This window comes from Larus michahellis, chromosome 4, assembly GCF_964199755.1.
Source record: "Larus michahellis chromosome 4, bLarMic1.1, whole genome shotgun sequence".
Taxonomy (NCBI): Eukaryota; Metazoa; Chordata; class Aves; order Charadriiformes; family Laridae; genus Larus; species Larus michahellis.
This window is the reverse complement of record NC_133899.1, coordinates 87,747,999-87,768,453: the sequence shown is the minus strand read 5'-3', so window position 1 is coordinate 87,768,453 and position 20,455 is coordinate 87,747,999. Positions and strand designations below refer to the sequence as shown.

At 44.2% G+C, this 20,455-nt stretch overlaps 1 protein-coding gene across 1 annotated transcript; it reads right to left on the bottom strand.

Annotated features, from left to right (window-relative positions):
- Positions 1-2,710: 2,710 nt before the first annotated feature.
- Positions 2,711-20,047, bottom strand: SLC5A12 (solute carrier family 5 member 12). Its single transcript, XM_074582470.1, has 15 exons — positions 19,691-20,047; positions 16,787-16,852; positions 15,672-15,723; positions 14,312-14,379; positions 13,093-13,247; positions 11,860-12,000; positions 10,315-10,444; positions 9,460-9,548; positions 8,107-8,219; positions 6,830-6,897; positions 6,197-6,283; positions 5,455-5,633; positions 5,149-5,252; positions 4,330-4,451; positions 2,711-2,869 (listed from the first exon to the last, which is right to left on the bottom strand). Exons 1-15 carry the CDS (start codon positions 20,045-20,047, stop codon positions 2,711-2,713), a joined length of 1,890 nt encoding a protein of 629 aa, XP_074438571.1.
- Between the last annotated feature and the right edge of the window lie 408 nt (positions 20,048-20,455).

Genomic DNA, 20,455 nt, shown 5'->3' with positions numbered 1-20,455 from the left:
TCTCCAAGCTAAACATGCCCAGCTCCCTCAGCCTCTCCTCATAGGACTTGTTCTCCAGACCCCTCACCAGCTTGGTGGCTCTCCTCTGGACACGCTCCAGCACTTCAATGTCTTTCCTGTAGTGAGGGGCCCAAAACTATGTAGCTTCACATTGGTGTTTTGAACCACTTTCACTCCGGAATTATTCTACATCCTTAAGCGGGATAGTTAGGCTCTCTTCGTAAAACCTAAGCGATAACGTGGGTGGTGATATCAAGGATACAATAGTATTACTTACTGGGTGTCCGTCCCTGCCTTGATATCCATATCAAGTATGGAAGCGTGACCAGACAGCGTGCCACGTGAGACACCAGGCTGCCAGCCCACCTCAGCTGTAAGCTTTTATGAGATTATAAAAGCAGTGTAAAAGGGATTAACGCAAATATTGACTTAACTCTCAGTTTGTTGACAAACTGTCCTGGGCAAGGGAGACGGTGTTGATATACAGACTGCGGTTTCTGTTCTCTGATTCACTATCCTGGGACCGTTCCCAGAGGCAGGGCATGAACGCAGGTGGGGCAAGTAACTGCAAGGACCCAGTTGACCTAGATCTACATCACAAAGGTGGTTGCTGGTAAAGCAAAAGCGATAGCTGGGTTCTTCAAAGCAATTACCAGCTAAATATCAGCGGGGTCTATAACTGAGTGGTCTTTGATATTTTCATTCTATCCGTTTCGTTCAACGGTGAGTTTTGTTTAAAAACAAATGCGCTCATCCAAAAAACTACATCACGAAATTCATCTAGGTGAGAGGTGGTCTGTTGCGTTTGATTTACAACAGGCAAGCTTTAGAGGAAATGCTTTTCACTGAAATAGAGTACTTAGTGGACTAGGTACCTTCTTCCAAGTCATAGAATAGAATCATAGAATCATTCAGGTTGGAAAAGACCCTTGGGATCATTGAGTCCAACCATCAACTCCACTCTACAAAGTTCTCCCCTACACCATATCCCCCAACACCACATCTCAATGACTCTTAAACACATCCAGGGATGGTGACTCCACCACCTCCCTGGGCAGCCTATTCCAGTGTCTGACCACTCTTTCTGGGAAGAATTTTTTCCTAATGTCCAGCCTAGACCTACCCTGCTGGAGCTTGAACCCATTCCCTCTTGTTCTATCACTAATTACCTGTGAGAAGAGACCAGCACCAACCTCTCTACAATGTCCTTTCAGTAGTTGTAGAGAGTGATGGGGTCTCCCCTCAGCCTCCTCTTCCTGAAACTAAACGGTCCCAGCTCCTTCAATCACTCCTCATAAGATTTAGTCTCCAGGCCCTTCACCAGCTTCGTTGCCCTCCTCTGCAGCCAGTTTTTCCATGAGAATTCTACGGGTGACAGTGTCAAATGCTTTTCGAAAGTCTAGGTAGACAATGTCCACAGCCTTTCCCTCATCCAATAATCAGATCATCTTGTCATAGCAGGAGATCAGGTTCATCAGGCAGGATCTGCCTTTCATAAACCCATGCTGACTAGGCCTGATCCCCTGCTTGTCCATTATATGACTCATAATGGCACTCAAAATGATCTGCTCCATGACCTTCCCTGCTACTGAGGTCAGACTGACAGGCCTATAGTTTCCTGGATCCTCCTTTCTGCCTTTCTTGTAGATGGGCGCTACATTTGCTACCCTCCAGTCCATTGGGACCTCCCCAGTTAGCCATGACTTCAGGTAGATCATGGAAAGTGGCTTGGCGAGCACGTCTGCCAACTCTTTCAGCACTCTTGGATGTAACCCATCCGGTCCCATAGACTTGTGCGCCTCCAAGCGGCGTAGCAGGTCACTGATCACTTCCTCTTTAATTGTGACGACCTCATTCAGCTTCCCCTCCCTGTCTCCTAGCTCACGAGGCTGGGTGCGCAGGGAACAGCTACTTCCACTGCTAAAGACTGAGTCCTTTTACCCGACAGATTATTTTGCCTAATTATGTGTCTTTTTTCAAAATTCGGCATGGATTACCAGTTAGGAGGCATCATCATCAAATGTCATTTTATTTTTGTTATTGCATAAAGGTAGTAGGTGGATCTTTTTGAGCTGAAAGGGTGTTTTTCCAAGACTAACACGGATAAAGAACTATCCTGAATTCGAAGTAAAATTTGTTGCTCTCTCCTATAGCTTTTACAATAAGATGTTATAAAGAAATCTGAGTTCCACAGAGGAAGCAAACACCATTAACTCAGTCACTCAAAGACCAGTCTGGTCTATACAACGTTCCTGTGAGGAGGCTTTTTGCGATACCTAGGAACGGGCCGAAGGTAGCTCAGCCTGACCTCCCTCCTCTCCCCTCCATCAGAGGGCAGTTCACACTCTCGCCCTAGTGAGAGACCTCAGGAACTTCTCCAAAGTCTTGCTTTATCTCAAGTTCACCCTTGCACGTTTCCCTTCAATGAGTAGTTACTGAACAAAGCGTGTGATAGAGACATGTTGCGGCTCCTTCCGAGCAGGAGCTTCCACGAGAAGATTCATGAAACATTTCTTCTGAAATAGTCCTGCTTCCCAAACCCCCTTTGGCCAATGATTTCCCACGTCTGTCATGAAATTCATAAATAAAATCTGGCCTTTATTGCTATAGAGAGCAGTTGTTCCCTCTTGGTCATCTACAGTAAAAAGATCTCTTCATTTCTGAAGCTGGAGAAACAAAGTTTGATTAAATGACCCTCGTCCCTCAGTTTCTAGAGGCGAGATTCTCTGTTCATGTTAGTATAGGATTTTTCCTCGGGATTGTAACCAGGGAACTGGCATTTGTTTTCTTTGTTGATGTTATTCTTGAAGGTGTCATCTGTTCCAGTTTCATTTGCAATAACTTCAGGCAGATTTTTTTCAAAGTCCACCTGAAAAAACGGAAAGAAAAAACCCTAGTAGTTTGAAGCCTGTATTCGCTGCTTTTTTTCCTTCGCTTGAAGGGCATCTTGTTGCATTTTGAAATTTTGACATCCTTCCTTACAAACCTGAGGAGTTACTGCGCTACATGAGATGACTGTCAGAGCCACAAACAGGCACTGCTTAGTGCGCGGCCCCTCCGTACGCAACCATCTTCTCATTCCCCCATGGAAAGTCTTTGCCAAAAGCAACAAAAACCACTTCTCACAACTCCTCTGTTCCTGTGTAAGTCTTGAAACGTGCCCTCAGTGCACTCACAATCACTTGAATTTTTCATTTGCCTATTTATCTACGTTTTAATGGATTGGGATTTTGTCTGGCCTATGCTTGCCTCAGTGGTCTCACATTGCAGCTACTTGATTAATGCTGTTATTCTACATTTTAAGCAAATTAAAAGGGGATAAAGGCATATGTGATTTTTTTTTTCTGCTTTTATTGAGGTGATTTTATTTTTCTCCAGAAAAATTCTGATGTCCAGCACCTAAAAGCCAAGCGAAACAGCTGAAGCAAATCCAGAGCCACAGCTGCTCTCCACGTTAAACCATCACCTTCCATGTCAAACAAAGTGCAGGCTGGGTGGAGGGACACCTTCTGCCTTGCTGTGAGCCTTGCAGCTCAAAGACTACTTTCACGATTTAAAGGTACCCGTAGTGTACTCTAAAGGAGCTGAAAACACACATATTGCTTCACGTCCCTGTCCTAAACCTAGCAGATTCGGCTAAGGTGGAGCAATGTTGTTTTTCTGCAAACTGTTGCAGCAGTGCAAGAAAATGAGGTGCTCGTTCCTCATGGCTTGTTAAGGAGCTACGAAGCCCTGAGACACCTGGGGGAGAGCTGGTCCTGTTTCTGTGGAGGAGAAGGAGGTGGGCAGCAGCTGCCCCCCAGGTGCTGGTGTGTGGCCCTGGGGAGGAGGAACCTTGGAAGGGAGGAGCCCTGCCAGGCCTGGAGGTGGGGGTGGCAGCAGCAGGAGAGCTTCGTGGACGTGTGAGTGCTAAAGTCTTTCTCTCTGTGCTGGGTGGGAGGAGGCTGTAGCTGGGTGAACTGCTCTCTGGGGTGTAAAGGGCGATTTTGTCCCCGCTCGGCTGCCGGAGCAGGGAGAGGGAGGTCAGCCCCCGTTTCATGGGCTGCTGGCCGTCCCCAGGGCTGTTTGTCTCCGGAGACCCCGAGTCCCCCTGTGCTGGATAAACAGGGGAAATCGGTAACTTATTCCTGACTAACGCTGAGTAGGAGGGTTTGGCTGATCTCATTTCCAGTCCGTGGTGCCTGTACGGCATCCCTTGCATAACTTTAAGGAGTGATTGCGGAAAGCTGGCCCGCTCTCTGCGCGGCACGTGTCCTCAGGCGCACACGAGCGCGTACACCCAGCGCCCCCGGGCCCCGGCGGGGCTGAGCCATGGGTTCGGGTACTCACCTCCTGGCTGTCGTGCCGCACGCCGCACCAGAGGGAAGCTTTGAGACTTTCGGACCAAAAGCAAAACAGGTTGCAGACTGGCTTAATTAACACTGGGGGGATGTCTTCTCCTTTAGTAGGTCCTGAAAGGGGAAAATAATGATATCTAAGTCTAGAAGAGATGAGGACTGCTACCTTCTCCCAAGTAACAGGCGATAGGACAAGAGGAAATGGCCTCAAGTTGCACCGGGGGAGATTTAGACTGGATATTTGGAAAAATTTTCACACTGAAAGGGTTATTAAGCATTGGAACAGTCTGCCCAGGGAAGTGGTGGAGTCACCATCCCTGGAGGTATTTAAAAGATGGGTGGACGTAGTGCTCAGAGGTGTGGTTTAGTGATGGTTTTTGTCAGAGTTGGGTTGATGGTTGGACTCGATGATCTGAAAGGTCCCTTCCAACCTGGGTGATTCTGTGGTTCTATGGAAAGCTAGGTGGGAGCCTTGGGAGCCTCAGAGCATGAGGTGGGGGGCGAGCGGGATCAGAGCCCGCTGTCCTGGGACAGGTTGCCCAGGGAAGTTGTGGATGCCCCATCCCTGGAGGTGTTCAAGGCTGGATGGGGCTTGGAGCAGCCTGGTCCGGTGGGAGGTGTCCCTGCCCATGGCAGGGGGGTGGAACTGGATGGTCTTTAAGGTTCCTTCCAAACTAAACCATTCTATGATTTCTCTCCTGAGTCTGTGTCTCATGAGCCGCTTGCTGGAGTTTTTTAAAGCTCTTTTAAAAGCTGAGTCAGATTCTTGTGCAAAAGCGTTCACAGATAGAGAGATATATTGCGCACCAACCTGTTACAAAGCTTATCAGCAGCCCTGTGATGGCACAGCCGAGACAGCCGATGGCACTGAAGTACAGGTAGGACAGAGAGTACCAAGTGTCTGCCAGGAAAGGTCTGTGAAGAGGTGACAAAAGGGAAGGAAGCAGCTAGTGATGACGAACGGGTATGTTCACGTCTCCTGACTGCGCCAGCAGAATTCAGCTCGTGCCGCAGTCAGCGTATGACCCGTGCTCCCGGCCCGCTCGGCGGTTACCAGCTGTACCCCACAGACCCTGCCAAAACGCAAGCTGTTGTGGTAAGGATAGGGGAAAATAACCTGTCTGGGGTTGCCGTGGGAGCTGCTGTCGCCAGCGCCTCGGTGCTGTTGGCCAGCGTGCAGTTGAGAGTCGACAGTTGCAGAGGAATGGACTTTATCGGTGGCGCAGGGTAGATGAAGGAGCCCGTACCAGCCCAAAAGGCTAAGGTGATGCCAGCTAAGAGGCCTCCGGTAGCACCCTTGGCAGGTATGGAAAGACAACGTTAAAGATGATGGGTGGGAAGCGCTTCTTGGTGAACGTGAATTGGGCAGGAGGAGGTGGTGATGGGTTACGGTCTGCATCTGTGTAAATCAGTTCTGTTCTCTCTCAACCAAGGTATAAAACATGGTGATTTATTGCCTTCCAATAATAAAAGTTGAAGCAAAGCTGATGATGATCAAAACAGCAATGCAGAGTTTAGTTTTACTTCTGGGTAGACACAATGGGACCGCTCATGGGGCAATATGAAACTGTGTTTTGCCTGAGCTGGCAAAGGCAGAGCAACCGAAATCATTCTGTGCGTCCCAAGGTGAATATAAGCTGGGGCAAGTATTGAATATTTATTTTTTTCTTTTTAATGAAAGAGAAAAAGCTCAGAAATAACAATAACTCCTTAAAAAACCTGGACTCCTCAGGCTCTAAATCTGAAAAGCAGCCTAGAGAATAAATCTAAAAAACCCAAATAATTTTCAAGATGGAGTTTTAACCAAATAACACCCAGAGATTTCCTTTTAGATAAGGATAGAATTATTTTTTTCTTACCTTCCAGTTAGCACAAGGAAACACAATTCCCAGGGTAAATAATCCCAGCATGGGCCCCCCGCACATCCCGTGGATGGAGAGGGAAGCCTGTGGATGCAGAGAAAGAGACAGGAGCTTAGAGATCGCAGCAGCTGGAGGGAGCATGCACGGTTCTGCCTCTGGCCCGTAATTTTTCAGTGGGAAAAGGTGGGGGAGAAGGGACCAACAGTGCACAATTGAAGAAAGAATCACACTCCTCAGTACTGGTTCCCAGCAGTGAGCAAATAGTGAGGGAGTTGAGTGATTTATGGTGAGCCCCTGGCCCAGGTTGCCCAGAGAGGTGGTGGAGGCCCCATCCCTGGAGACGTTCAAGGCCAGGCTGGATGAGGCTCTGAGCAACCTGATCTAGTTGAAGATGTCCCTGCTCACTGCAGGGGGGTTGGACTAGATGGCCTTTAAAGGTCCCTTCCAACCCAACACATTCTATGATATTTTTTTTTAATTATTATTATTTTCCTGGTTATTCCTCTCAGCTGAGCGTCCACGGGGATTGTTCAGGTAAGCTAGCAGTCTCCAGGGATGTCAGTGGTGTTCAGGTCATTGCGTTTGTGTTCATTCACGTTCAGTTCACTGCATTTCTGAAGCAGGAGATACCTGCACGACTCCTCCCAGCAGCGACGCTGCTACAGCCATTGACGTGCACAGGATGCCGTATAATATACCTGGAAAAGATCAGGCAGGGAGGTTGTCAGTGCTGGTTAATAGTGTGGACAATTTCTAATTCATCTAGTGTCCGAAGTGACCAGGCAGCCTGGAGGATTTTGCGCTTTGGGCTTTGATGTTTAAAACAGACCATTAAGCACCTGGCAGCGTCTTGCGTGAAGTCTTGCTGGGTTTTTCGTTGGTTGGTTTTGCTTATGAAACAGAACTTAGCAGCGAAATTTAATTCAGAAGTCATGCCTCATGTAGAAATGTTTCCATTTCTGTTGCCTTTAAATAACGCTTTTAAAATAATCTAACGAATGAATCGAGCAATGATAAACAGCGTGGCTTTCTTCCTCTGGCATGAGTTAACTTTGTGGTAGACAAAACTCTGTATGTAGCAGTCTTGAGGAACGTCAACCAAACCTCATCTTCTGTGCTGGCACACCTTGCTTTTGGAGGTTAAAATTATCTTTCTAGATCCTGTGTGTAGAAAAGCAGGAACAGAGGAGGTTGGAGACTGTTACAGAGACCGGGAAAGGACTGGTTTGGCTCTTCTGTGATCTTCACAGATCAGAAAAGGGTATGGTATTATTACAATACTTATAAAAGGGTTATGTACTACTGCAGTACTAGTAAACAAGTATCTTAAGCTGCTTTGGATGCTTGATCTTTTTTGATGGTCTACTTCTCATTTGTGTTTTTACATTTCTATTTTTCTCTGAGAACTGAACAACCTACGTAGGCAATGCTCTGAGTTTGAATAGAAACGTCTTATTGTACTACTAAAAAACAGTAATATTTAGTAATGCTGCGATAGAATTTTGTGGTAATAACCACAATAATATTCTTTGATTGTAGCATTGTAAGGAAAATCCCACAGTATTCCCCAGTATTTTCTGTAGACAAAACTTTTCAAAGGACTTTGAGGAGTGCACCGTATAGTGCGCGTGCTTCATTTTCCTGATGCATCGTGCTGACATCCATCATGGGAGTTTATAAAGGGCTGTGCTCCTGTGATTTCTGAAGCACAAGTGTATTTCTGAAGCAGTGTCACCAGGCAGCGTCCTTCACTACTCACAGAGCTGCTCTCAGAGCCAGCTGAGAGCCTGAGACTCTCGAGGCTCCGAGTATATGAATTCCTGCCCTATTTTCTCCTATTATAATAGCAGCTGAGGGGGGTGGACACCTTTGCTGTTAAACAAATGGATCCCACCTGGGGTACCTACATAAGCCTTTGCTGATCCATGTGCTCATCTTCTCAGAGAGGTTTGGGAAACCTTTCTTGACCAAGTCTTCAAAGGTAACAGTTGCTAAAGCGTTGATGCTGGCAGCTACCGTGCTGTAGAAAGGGAGAAGAATGCTAAGTAGGAAGCAATATGATCTGAAATAAAGTTGTATTTATAGAGTAATGCTGCCTCTTGTTCAGCATTAATACTATAAAATGTACAGTTCCCGAAGAGTATTTTTCATGTATAATGCTGGTGAGGTGTCTGTCCCTTCTGTGATTGCTAGGGGCCCTGCTTCAGGCTGGCACAGAACAAGATGAAAATTCATGCTGATTGACCCTTCAGTCTACCACGCTGCAAAGACCTTCAGAATACAGAAATGTTCCGGAATAAAAATATTACTGCCTTGCAAATCAAAGTTCGGTCACCACTAGCGATACCCTGTTCTTCCACTAAATGTCTGGTCTATTTTCTCTCCTTACTGAAAAATATGGAATAGGAATACTCTGACTTTTAGCTAGGTGACTATTTGGCGAATACTATCTCTGTGAACTTGTGGCAATAGGGCAGTGGCAATACCTACAGCACAGCATTTGGTATTCGGTGCCCCTAACTGTTCTCTTAGTCTCCTGCCAGGAGCAGACGGTGCCTTTTGTGCAGGGTTTTGTTGTTTTGTTTTTGGTTTGGGTTTTTTTTGCTGTTTTAGGGTTTTTTCACTTTTCTTCCTGTTTTAATAGCGCTCTCGCTTTTTCTACAGATCTGTAGAAATTTACAGATCTTATAAATAGCCTGTTGGAGATTGGCTGTATGGCTTTTGGGTAATGTCACTGTGAACTTGATTCTTCTCTCTTTCTTGTGCCCTATGAAGTGATGGCGTTTGGCCTGTAGAGGGTAGAAACTACAAAAACATGCAGCACTCCCCCAAAGAACACACAGTTTCTAAAACTTCTCTGTGCAGACGTCTCTTTTCCTGGTCTAACTGTTTCATGTGCAGAGAGGCTTCCTGAAAAGCTCTCTATCCTTACCTAGGATATTGTGGCAGTCAGGTTAAGGAAAGGCAATTTCGCCATGAGTAGCTCCAAAGGTATTTCAGTAAGCTGAGCTGGTTTTCTACTCTATTGCCTGTACTGACAATATTATTCTAAAATGTATATGGGATAAAAAAAGATACTGGAGAAGTGGAGGTAGACTTTGGCATAAATATAACATAATTCGGCAAAGCACTACTATTGCTTCCTAGAACGTTTTAAGAAAAACAGCTGGGCTTTTCTTAGGGTTTCATGTTTTAATGTCCTCCTGGGTCCTCAAGAAGTCAATGGTACGCAGCTAAAATGTCATTTCAGATTCACAGACCTTAGCGTTCCACTGAATGCACAGGCGACAAACAGTCCTGGGACTCCTGGCATCGAAGAAAAAATGTCCATAACAAAATAGGGCATGAGCTGGGGTAGAAGGAGCACAAGAGCAACACAAGCAATTAGTTAAGATTTTCCTGGGTAATGGAAGAGAATCACAGAATGGTAGGGTTGGAAGGGACCTCTGGAGATCATCCAGTCCAACCCCCCGGCCAGAGCAGGGTCACCCAGAGCAGGTGGCACAGGAACGCGTCCAGGCGGGGTTGGAATGTCTCCAGAGACGGAGACTCCACCACCTCTCTGGGCAGCCTGTGCCAGGGCTCTGCCACCCTCAAAGGAAAGAAGTTCCTCCTCATGTTGAGGTGGAACTTCCTATGCTCAAGTTTGTGCCTGTTACCTCTTGTCCTGTCCCTGGGCACCACTGAGAAGAGCCTGGCCCCATCCTCCTGACACCCACCCTTTAAGTATTTATAAGCATTGATAAGATCCCCCTCAGTCATCTTTTTTCCAGACTGAAACGACCCAAGTCCCTCAGCCTTTCTTCATAAGAGAGGTGTTCCAGTCCCCTAATCATCTTGGTAGCTGCTTCTGAGCATGTTGCTAAATTCCGGTTTTGTTCCAATGAACAAGAGGTGTCAGATTTTGAGCTAAGGGGATGTCGTTTGGCAGAAGCGATCAACCAGGTTAGTACTGCAGGAGTGCCAGAATAGGTATGTTCTAGCCCTGATGCGGTAACCACCTCAGTGCCTGAGCGCTGAAAGGACATAAAGCATCTCACAACGCTTCAGCTGTCTCTATACATGCTACGTCTGGGCCCAGAGCAGCTCCTAATTATACTAATGGGTATCTGTACCTGGTCAGGTGCTGAGATGAAACTGGCGGTCCAAGGGTCGCAGCTCTTGTAATGAGAGTACATCACCAAGCCGCAAAATACTGCGCACATCAGGACTGTCCAAAGTCCCAACAAATTCAGGTAAAGCGCCCTAGAACACAGGAGAGAAACTCTGTTTAATAGAAGATAAATATAGAAAAGCTGTTACAAGTTAGTTATTTCTAACTTTTTCAGGGACACACCTTAATCAAAGCTAGCTATATAATTTCTTAAAGGCATCATCAGGGTAAGAAATTGTATGTGCTACTGATTTCAAAAAACTATGGAAAAATACAGGCACTTTATGCCAGAATAAAGGCTCTAGGTAACTCTCCACAGCTGGAAGAGGCAAGTAGCTTGTAGGCAGGATGGGCCGCACCGAGCGCTGGGTCTGTCCCTCCCGTCCCCCGCGAGAGCAGCTTTTTGTCTGTCGGGAGTTGTTGTTGCTGTTCTCCCTTTAAGGCAGGCGGAGTTTTGTTCTGCGTGGATCCTGTCGCGGTTGCCACGCTGCTATTGCAAAGCGACACGCTCGGTTGGGTTTTTCTGACTATTCAGTGAAATGGATGTGGGTGGCAGCAGCGGCTGGGGAGGTTGTGCGGCTGCGGTTCAGTAGTCAGGTAGCTCCCGAGAGCTGCCAGGTTGTATAGAGCCTACGTCGTGTTTGGGCATCACCTTACTCAACGTCTCTTGCCCAGGCCAGTTCAGAGCTGTGCTGCTGGGACCAGAAGGTCTTTCAGGGCTCGTTACTAGTGCCGTTCTCGCTGTTGTGACTTCCAAACATTTTTCAGAGCTTGAATTTCAACAGGATAGATTCATATAATCCGTCATGACCTTAAGAATAATTAGTTAGCAAAAAAGCTAACTGATTGAAGAAGGAAAAAAATTACCACATAAATTTAAAAAAAAAAAAAATTTATGCTTTAGCCAAACGGGCAACAAATTAGCACTAGATGTATGAAAAAATCTGATTGTTTAGCAAAATGTGTGTCTATGCACGTGCTAATGCTGAATTTAAGGAAGCAGGCTGGAGACCTACATGTCTAAATAGTGAAGTTTCATGTGGTTCTTTGTCATTGATTCCAACCATTATTCTTCTACTTTAGAATTTTAATAACTTAGTGACTTCATTTTATTTAGTTCGTGACTTGTACTATAGGGCCCCATTAAACCAATAACCACTTTTAATGCAATACAACATAAATACAGTTCCAACGAATACATTTTCCCAATAAAGCTATAGGCAGGACAACTTCTGTGCGGGCGTCTGTTCTGTACTCTGCTTCCAAGGATTCATTCGGCAGCCTGACCCCAAATTAAATAAACTGCAAGAGGTAGATAACTACCCGTTTTTCTTTCTGCGTTTACTTATGCCGTTTAGGGCCAGAGGAAGTGAGACCGTCGGGGCAAAATTAGCTTACTGCCACCCAACGGGATCTCGATATTTATTTAACATAACTGACAGACTGTCAGTAGAACTCCACATCAGTGTCTTTGATTGCTAGGATGGGTTAATGACAGGTAACTCACAGTTTAGCGTGCTTTTCCGATTTGCAAGAAATGCATCTCTGGATTGTGGACTGATTAACTCCATAGATCCCCAGCCATGTAAATGTTCCCCCAATAACAATTGTCCAAAAGGTATGTCGCCTCAAAGGATCGACGTCAAAGCTAGAAAAGAGAAGGAGAAGCAATTCAGTTCACTTATTTAAACACGGATTTATTTAGCAAGAGGTAGGTGATATTTCAGAAATATCTGGTATGTCCTACCCTCTGAATAAGAAGCACCACATCAGTAATACTGTTTTCCAGGAGAGACGACATCTATTGTGTTTAGATTTAGATTTGGAAGGTTTTTTACTTCTATATTGGAACACATTACAGTCAAGTCAGGATGAACATATATCATACAGACTCAGTCATAAGGCCAATTAGTTGAGATAAATCACATTTATAAGGCTTTTTATGCTCAGATTTCAGATCCGTGTCATATTGCAGCAACAGACCTGCAAACCGTCCTGCCTGGGACCCCGTCCTCCACAAGGAGCAAAGCTGCTTAATAAACTCTCAAAATCTTCCAACCTTTTAGTTACATCATCACGGTGTGTTATTTCCTTTACAAGAAAGCACTTCAGCTGCAGCATTTTTTTTTGTTTTGTTTTTTTTAACAACAGAATTTCATTACTTGGTAATTTTTTACCAGGACAAGTACATCTTTCTGTCTTGCATCTGTCGTCTCTGCAATTCTGCTAATCTTGATGCGCCCGGCAGATAACATTTGACCTTGCTGCTGGATCCTGTCGGTGACTTGCCTGGACCAATGAACTTTTCAGTCAAGGCCACAAAGAGCCATAGGAAGGTCAGTCTGCTACCCCAGTGCATTGGTGCACCACTGCTAGCTGCCACGGTGAGTGTTCTTAAAATGAAGCTTCAGTTTTATGAATAGGAAATGAAAGATCGGATATGCAATTGGAAGGAATAACTGGGGCTGCGTTTGTAGCTGCACAAAGAAAACTGTCAAAGCTCCCTTTCAGTTCAGCAGGGCTTTGATTTCTTGAAAGAGGGTAACAGAAAGAGGAGTTAAGCTCTCCTGAAGGTCAACTGCGTTCACAAGAACTGAAGAAATAGGGAATGGGCTTCTCTGAGTCACCGAGGTTGTTCACCAGTAGCATAATAAGTCTTGAGCATTTTTGCCTTAGTGAGGATAGGGTTTCTAAACCTTAAATAAGGAAAAATAAAAGGTTTGCACCATTTGTTTCTTACTCAAATATGTTTAGTCGTGAACCTTCATAGGCATCTTCCCAGACCTTGGTTGGTCCACCGTTCAGAGTAGTTCCTCGAATCAAAACCGTCACAAAGCCAGCCACCATGACGATCATTTGAAATGCATCTGTCCAGACAACAGCTTTTAGTCCTCCCTAAAACAAACAGAAACTGCATGCTCTCATCTTCTTTCCTGTTGCACAAGTACAACAAAAGGTAGAAAGACCCCTTATTTCAGGAGCTCATGAGCTGTGTGTATAGCATCTAGCAAATCAAGCCTTTTCTTAAACTTTCTTTATATTCTTCCATGGAGGTTTTATTTTTGCAGATCAGAAAATGACATGGAGACTCAATTGTTTGTCTACAGCCATATGAGAATGTTCGACCTTCAGTTAAATGTGTTTTTTTTATATGTATTTGAAGGATATGTCACTGTGTGGAACAAAAGCTTAGGGAACGCAAGCCGGCCTGTGTTTGTACTTCCCGTAACGCTCTGGACAATTCTTGGAGCTCAGGGCTCCGCAATTAGCCTAGCACAGAAAAATAGCTCCAGAAAGTTTGCAATTCGTCTTTCGTCCATAGCTACTTTCGGATTTGATCAAATCTGTGCTAGAGCAACATAATAAGGGTTTTCAACAAAGGTGGACTGAAAAAAAAAAAAAAAAAAAAAAATTCATCAGTGGTAACGAGAACAGAACTTAGGTTGTGTCCTGAGCCCCACGGCTCCATCGCTTCCACTGCGATGTTTATCTTTTTTCTAATCCAGAGTCTTGTGTTGCTTCCACTCAGAAGCAAAGCTTTCTGTGACCTGTTGATCGTCCTTCCTAGGCTTTATCACCCTATTCTTGATCTGGGAGACACTTTTTTCATTACAGTGTTTTCCAGTCTATAACTTGTAGAAGATAAGAAGAATCTTCTTCTCAAAAGATTTAGTATGGCAGGGGCAGGTTATCACTTCCTTATCTGGACTCTGCCTCCAGCTGTCTGGTTTAAACCTCAAGATGTACAGCAGAGGATTTAAGAGGAAATAATTTTTTCTCCAAATAGACTTACTTGTACCACAGAGTCTAAAAGAAATTTATCTTCCTATTCTACTGCTTTAAACTTCAGTCACTCGGACTGTATTTAGAAGCCGCCGCACTGCGATAGCCTGTCGTGGATAAAGGATGGTTGAATTAACACTCTGTGTTCCAGCTGCTCGGTTCTGCCTGTTACGTACCAGCGTGCAATAGAAAGTGCAGACCATTCCAGTTGCCACTACAGAGCCCCAGAGATCAAATCCAGTGACTGTAAAACCAAAGAAAACCAAACGGTTAGCGAAATGGGGGTAAGTCGTCGGGGTGGCAACAGAAAAGCTGTGATTCTTTAGCCATAGAAGGATGGGAGTAATTATTAATTTTAATCTTTTGTGTCTATTAAGAGCTTTGCGGAATTGTTCAGGTTTCTTAATGCTACTGGATACTGTTTTGCATTGTTGCTTTCTTGCAAATTGGATTTAACTAACTTTCAAGCGTGCAAAAGTAACATGTAAGAAGAATAATTGCACAAAGAAAAACATCGTTCCTATGGGACACAGTTTTATAAGCAATGCTTTCCTTCTGTTCTTAATCCAGAATTTTCTCTTGAGAAATCAAGTTCTTCAGAGATTTCCAAAGAATCCTAAGGAAAATAAAACAAGCCCAAACTAAATTCCATTCCCTGCAACTAGGAACAGTTTAATGCTAAAATGTGCTGCAATAAAACAATTTTGCATGTTCGTTTTACTTCATAAAATGACTGTATACAAGCCATAAAAATTTTGATTTGGTTTATATTGAAGTTTCTCCCACCGGGCATAGTGTGTGAGGGCAAATCTATTTGTAAAAGTTCTCTTAATTGCAAAGTTAGTATGGCCTAATAATGGATGTGAACTGTCTCATAAAATTCAGTTGAGCTCCAGAGGGAGGAAGCTCAGCACTGTGTGAGAGGTGGGATTGGACAAACTGGATGCCATTCAGATAACGAACAATGAAAAGAGCCTCCCAACCTCTTCCTAATCCTAATTTTTTGGTGAAAGCAAGAGTTGGGCCATGGCGATTCTGTATGCCCTATGGCAATAAAATCGTTGATCCCATCTGTCATGATGGATGCTTTGCGCCTGGTTTGCAAAGATTAATTAAAGAAGCGCGCGGACAGCAGCACAGCATCCAGCTCCAGCAACAGGGAATGGAGTTGTGCCTGTGGGAACCTGGACCCGGGAGACAGGGAAGGGGGGAAATCAAAGTACAGAATAGAGTCTTGGATCGTCAGCTCGTACTGTGAACTTTGTCAGGATGTTGAGAAATTGTTCATTGCTAACCTCTTCGGGTGGTTACTAAGTGCAAAGGAGAGCAGAAGAGCAAACGCGGGGCTCCGCACGAGAGGGAGATCCGGGCGGTCAGAAATACAGAGCTACGAGGTGCAGGCCAAAACCTTCTTACAGAACCTTCAAGGAATTTTGTTTTGGACTTAACTTTATCTATTTTCCTCAGTTTAGTTATTCTGATTGTCTTGTGTTGTGGGTATTTGGGGTAGCCATGTAGTGTGGCATGGGAACTCACCTTGATTGAGTGCCAGGGATGGAGCGTAAACCACTATTCCTGTGTAAAGGATCTGAAGGAGAAAAAGTTCATGATAAAAAACCCATATGTATGTGAATGCTCAGTGATAAGGCTGCTATTTAGAGTGGTGCTCAGAGCAAAATACCAGATCTGGAGATTTGTTTAGATCAACTTGTATTGTATATGGCCTTCTATTTCAGCCTTTACAAAATGAAAAACTTTGATTTAATTCTTTTCTGATGAAAGGGCCATTATCTCTCTCGGTATTACTTATTTCACCCATAGCTAAGATGACTAGATGACAAATACATCCTAGTCAAATGGAAAGAGGAGCTTTCAGGAAAACAAAAACATTGATTCAGAGATAACTTGGACTGATCTTCCAAATAAACTTCCCTTTTTCCATCCAATCTCTTTCAAAGTAGCCGACTCGATGCCCTTCAGATGTCTGTTCTGACAGAACAGGGGAAGAAACAAAGTCTGAAAATCATTAAGGATTTATATCTATTGCTAAAGGCTTTGGAATTAATAAAATGGACTAAACGTAGAATGCAATGTCTTCCAATATCCCATCAAATCCCATCTTTCCATCAAATATGTAACTACTGTAATCTTTTGAGATGGTCCCTGCTGGGACCATCACGGGGCTGGAGCTACCTGGCATCCCCAGGAGATGCCACATGCAACAGCTTTCAAATGGGATAGCTTCACCTCGGTGCCATAAATGGGTAACTGGTGAACTAAACATCCCCAGTACAGCTCTTCTAGCTTCGCAAGCGAGAGAAAATCCACTCATTTGGAAAGAGAAAGGTTTCAAGGGAACATAATGAAACTAAGAATTTGAGAAGCTGTGAGAGTTCAGCACGACATCCAAGTGTCAAAGACATCCGAAATTATGTTTTTAATCCTCAACAGGAGAAAGCTAGAAAGTTAGGAAAGCAATCATTCTTTCTTTTTAACATTCACAGCCCAAGTGAAAAAAAAAAAAAAAAAAAAAAAAGAAAAAAGAATACTCATTAAAACATCTCATTGTACAAAACATGCAGTCTGAGGTGAGTCCATCAAAATAAACGTTGAGTGACATTAACATCATCAAAGACTCAATGTCGTCTTACCGTCTGCAGGATGTAGATCAATGTTGCAGCAAGACGGACAATCTTGTTAAATCTTAACTCCAAATACTAGGAAAAAGAGCAATCTTAGTAAATTGCACATGTACCATCTGTGACACAACTATTAACCTTCTGTTCGCCCTGTGTAACAGCTTGCTATGCAAGTAAAATTAGTGGCAACTGGCACTACTGCTATGAGTAATGAACAGGAGAGCATGATTGTTATTGCATATAGCGATAATTACATTTTAAGAAATTTTCTCATCAGTAGAATGTACTAGAGATTATACGTTGGGTTACAGTATTCGGTATTTCCTTTGTATCAGGAATAACTGAAAGAGCCCAGGGGCTACAAGGAAAAGAAACTGCAACTTTAAATGAAAATATATTCCAACTACATGAAGAGGAAACTTGAGGTCGTCCCTAAGAGAAAGAGCATAGTTTGACTCCTGTCATGACAAAAAGCAGTGGTGGCGCAGGTGGAGAAGCGGCAACATAAAGGCTTTCACAGTGTTTGAGCAAAGCTGGTTTTCTCATGTGCTGTGTCTCAGTCTAAAGGCAAATCTGCACATCCTCAACAGAGAGAGGCAATTGGTGTTCTTATGGACTTCCAGGTGGAAGTCATTCCTGATTATGACACAACTGCAGAGGTGAGTAGATCCCCAAAAGCCCAGATTTCACACCTGAGTCACCACCTGGAGTCTCTCTAGAGTTGACCAAAAAATTAAGTCTGTGTTGCTAACCCTGTAGCAGCCTTCCACACAGGCTCCGGTGGGCTGGGTCTCTCCTTGGGCCATAGTCCCATGTGCTGCCCAGCAGACACCAGGCACAGGCTGTACAAGTCTCTCTTTTCCAAGTCTCTGGGCATAGTACTTCCAAAGCTGTGGGTGTCAGGCTCTTCTCTCAAGTAGCAAGTCATAGGATGAGAGGAAATGGCCTCGACTTGTGCCAGGAGAGGTTTAGATTGGATATTAGGAAAAATTTCTACACCAAAAGGGTTCTCAAGCTTTGGAACAGGCTGCCCAGGGAAGTGGTGGAGTCACCATCCCTGGAGGTATTTAAAAGACATGCAGATGTGGCACTTAGGGATGTGGTTTAGTGGTGGACTTGGCAGTGTTAGGTATACAGTTGGCCTCAATGATCTTAAAGGCCTCTTCCAACCTTCTGTGTGAACGGCCAACCACCTTCTGTGATTCTTATTAATTTTGTTCATGTTCATCTTTCTTAGAATCATAGAATCTCTTGGGTTGGAAAGGACCTTTAAAGGTCATCTAGTCCAACACAGGGACATCTTCAACTAGATCAGGTTGCTCAGAGCCTCATCCAGCCTGGCCTTGAACGTCTCCAGGGATGGGGCCTCCACCACCTCTCTGGGCAACCTGGGCCAGTGTCTCACCACCCTCATTGTAAAGAACTTCTTCCTAATGTCTAATCTAAACCTGCCCTGCTCTAGTTTATAACCGTTGCCCCTTGTCCTATCGCTACATGCCCTTGCAAACAGCCCCTCCCCAGCTTTCCTATAGGCCCCCTTCAGGTACTGGAAGGGGCTATAATGTCTCCCTGGAGCCTTCTCTTCTCCAGGCTGAACAACCCCAACTCTCTCAGCCTGTCTTCATAGGAGAGGTGCTCCAGCCCTCTGATCATCTTCGTGACCCGCTCCAACAGATCCATGTCCTTCTTGTGCTGAGGGCTCCAGAGCTGGACACAGCGTGTCCAGAGACACAGCTGGACACAGTTGTGTCTCTTGCATAAGAAACCCCACAGTTTTCCATACAAATAAATAGCCAATTTATGTAATTTGACTTTTTTTCTGAAAATAGTTAATGAAGACAGCAGAGTCACCTTTCCAGCATGCTTGAAGGGACTCTCTGGCTACAATGACACCTTTGGTGGTTCAGATGAGAGAAGTAATTAATTCTTTGACCTTGCATCAAAACCAGCTAGAAAATGCAGTTACTTGTGGCAACGGGTATAGCTGGTAAACTTTACCCTTTTTCCGACCTGTAACTGAAATATTTCCAAATACCAAAACCCCTCCTTAAAGAGCCTGGGCAGCCTTTCTGTTATCGGGAAGCTCCTCGTGAACTAAGCCTGCGTTCTTCATCCAGTTCTTGCTTAGACATAACTACCCACAAACAGGAGCAACCAAATTCGCGGCAGTTGATTCAAGCGCCTAAAAGGCTATTCCCAAATGCTCAAAAGCTGTCCTGTGGGTGTGCAGATGACAGGGGCTGCACGCTGTGCTCCCGGCAATAACATCACAAGGACTACTGATTTATTTTAATTTTTTTTTTTTTTACTGCTGAACTGTCATATGAAGAAAATGATGTGTTCCAGGAGGAACGCCAAGCAAAAACTCTAGAAAATTCAGAGATTGTTCATTTAATTTCCTAGAGAATCCCTGAATTCATTCTGCAGCCCTGACTTTTTTTTTCTTTTTTTTTTTTTTTTTGGAGACCTGCCATCTTATTTCTCTTCATCCCTTCCTCCCCCCTCACCTTTTTAGATATCAGCTAGTCCGCTTTTATAGGAAATCGGACCAAATTGCCAGATCTAGACCAAGTCTGAATTGGACACTATTGAATTTTTTTCTGAAAGTCCGTCTTTAATACCCGCTCTCTAAACCAGAGCGGAATAGTCACTTATAAGATCAAAAGCATTTGGATACACTTAAAATATTTTCCAGGTGTAACTTAATTTGGTGCTGGGTTTACACAACCCTTGTCCTGTCTTTGCGCCTAACAGGAGTTCTGACCCTTAATTTGTGCTTTCAACTTATGCAATATAAATAACTAGTTTGAATTAATGCAACCAGTTCTTCCGACAGATTTTTCTCTAGAAATATCTCTATACACGATACTGACTCTTACGTTGGAGCAGTGCCACTTTTTATTATTTTTTACTTACCTCATAAGTGCTTGTAATGCCGGATCTGTAAAATACAGGTAGAAAAAGTTCGGCAGTAAAAATGATGACAAGCGCATACGAAAGAAAGAACAGCACGAAGGATGCCCCATAGCGATAAACTTCGGAGGGTGTCCCCAGAACGGTGACTGCTGACATGAAACTTGTTGTGAGAGAGAAAGCTATTGGTCCACATGTCATCTGCCTGCCACCCACCAAAAATTCCTTGGAAGTTTTCTTTTTCCTCTCTTTAACTGCAAAAAAGACCCCGATGCTAGCACATACTAAAAATAGCGCTGCAAAAACAACATAGTCCCAAGCCACAAATTTTTTGACTTCTGGAGCTACAAAGTTTGACATAGCACCAGTCGGACGATTCTCTGATGGAGGGTTCTGGTTTTCTATGGCTGTTGCTCTGAACAGATTAACTCAGTTGACGGCAAAGTTGCAGCTTATCTGTAGCTCATCAATGACAAATAACGAACAGAAAGATCATTCAGCTTCGAGACTCTTTTTTTTTTTTTTTTTTTAATCCAATTCTCTTCTAAGGAGGAAATAAAAATAAGCAAAGGATGAGTTAGGAAGGTGCTGAATGCACTTAGACCCAAGTGCTACCGATGCTTCTGCCAGGCGGGCCTCAGCGAGGGACTTTGCTGTGAAATCTGTGGTACGCTCTCTTTTTATCTGTGAGGTTTTAATTTAAGGTTAAACATTAGCCTGCCACATTGACTCCATCTGACTCTAAGCATTCTAACCTCTCAGCATTTT

Excerpts from the sequence above, each read along its gene's own strand:
- SLC5A12 (XM_074582470.1), bottom strand. The coding sequence starts at position 20,047 with ATGTCAAACTTTGTAGCTCCAGAAGTCAAAAAATTTGTGGCTTGGGAC. Across the intron at positions 15,724-16,786 it reads TGATCTACATCCTGCAGACG|ATCCTTTACACAGGAATAGT; the intron begins GTAAGACGACAT and ends TTTCTCCTTCAG. Across the intron at positions 12,001-13,092 it reads TCACGACTAAACATATTTGA|CTTTGACGTCGATCCTTTGA; the intron begins GTAAGAAACAAA and ends TCTCTTTTCTAG.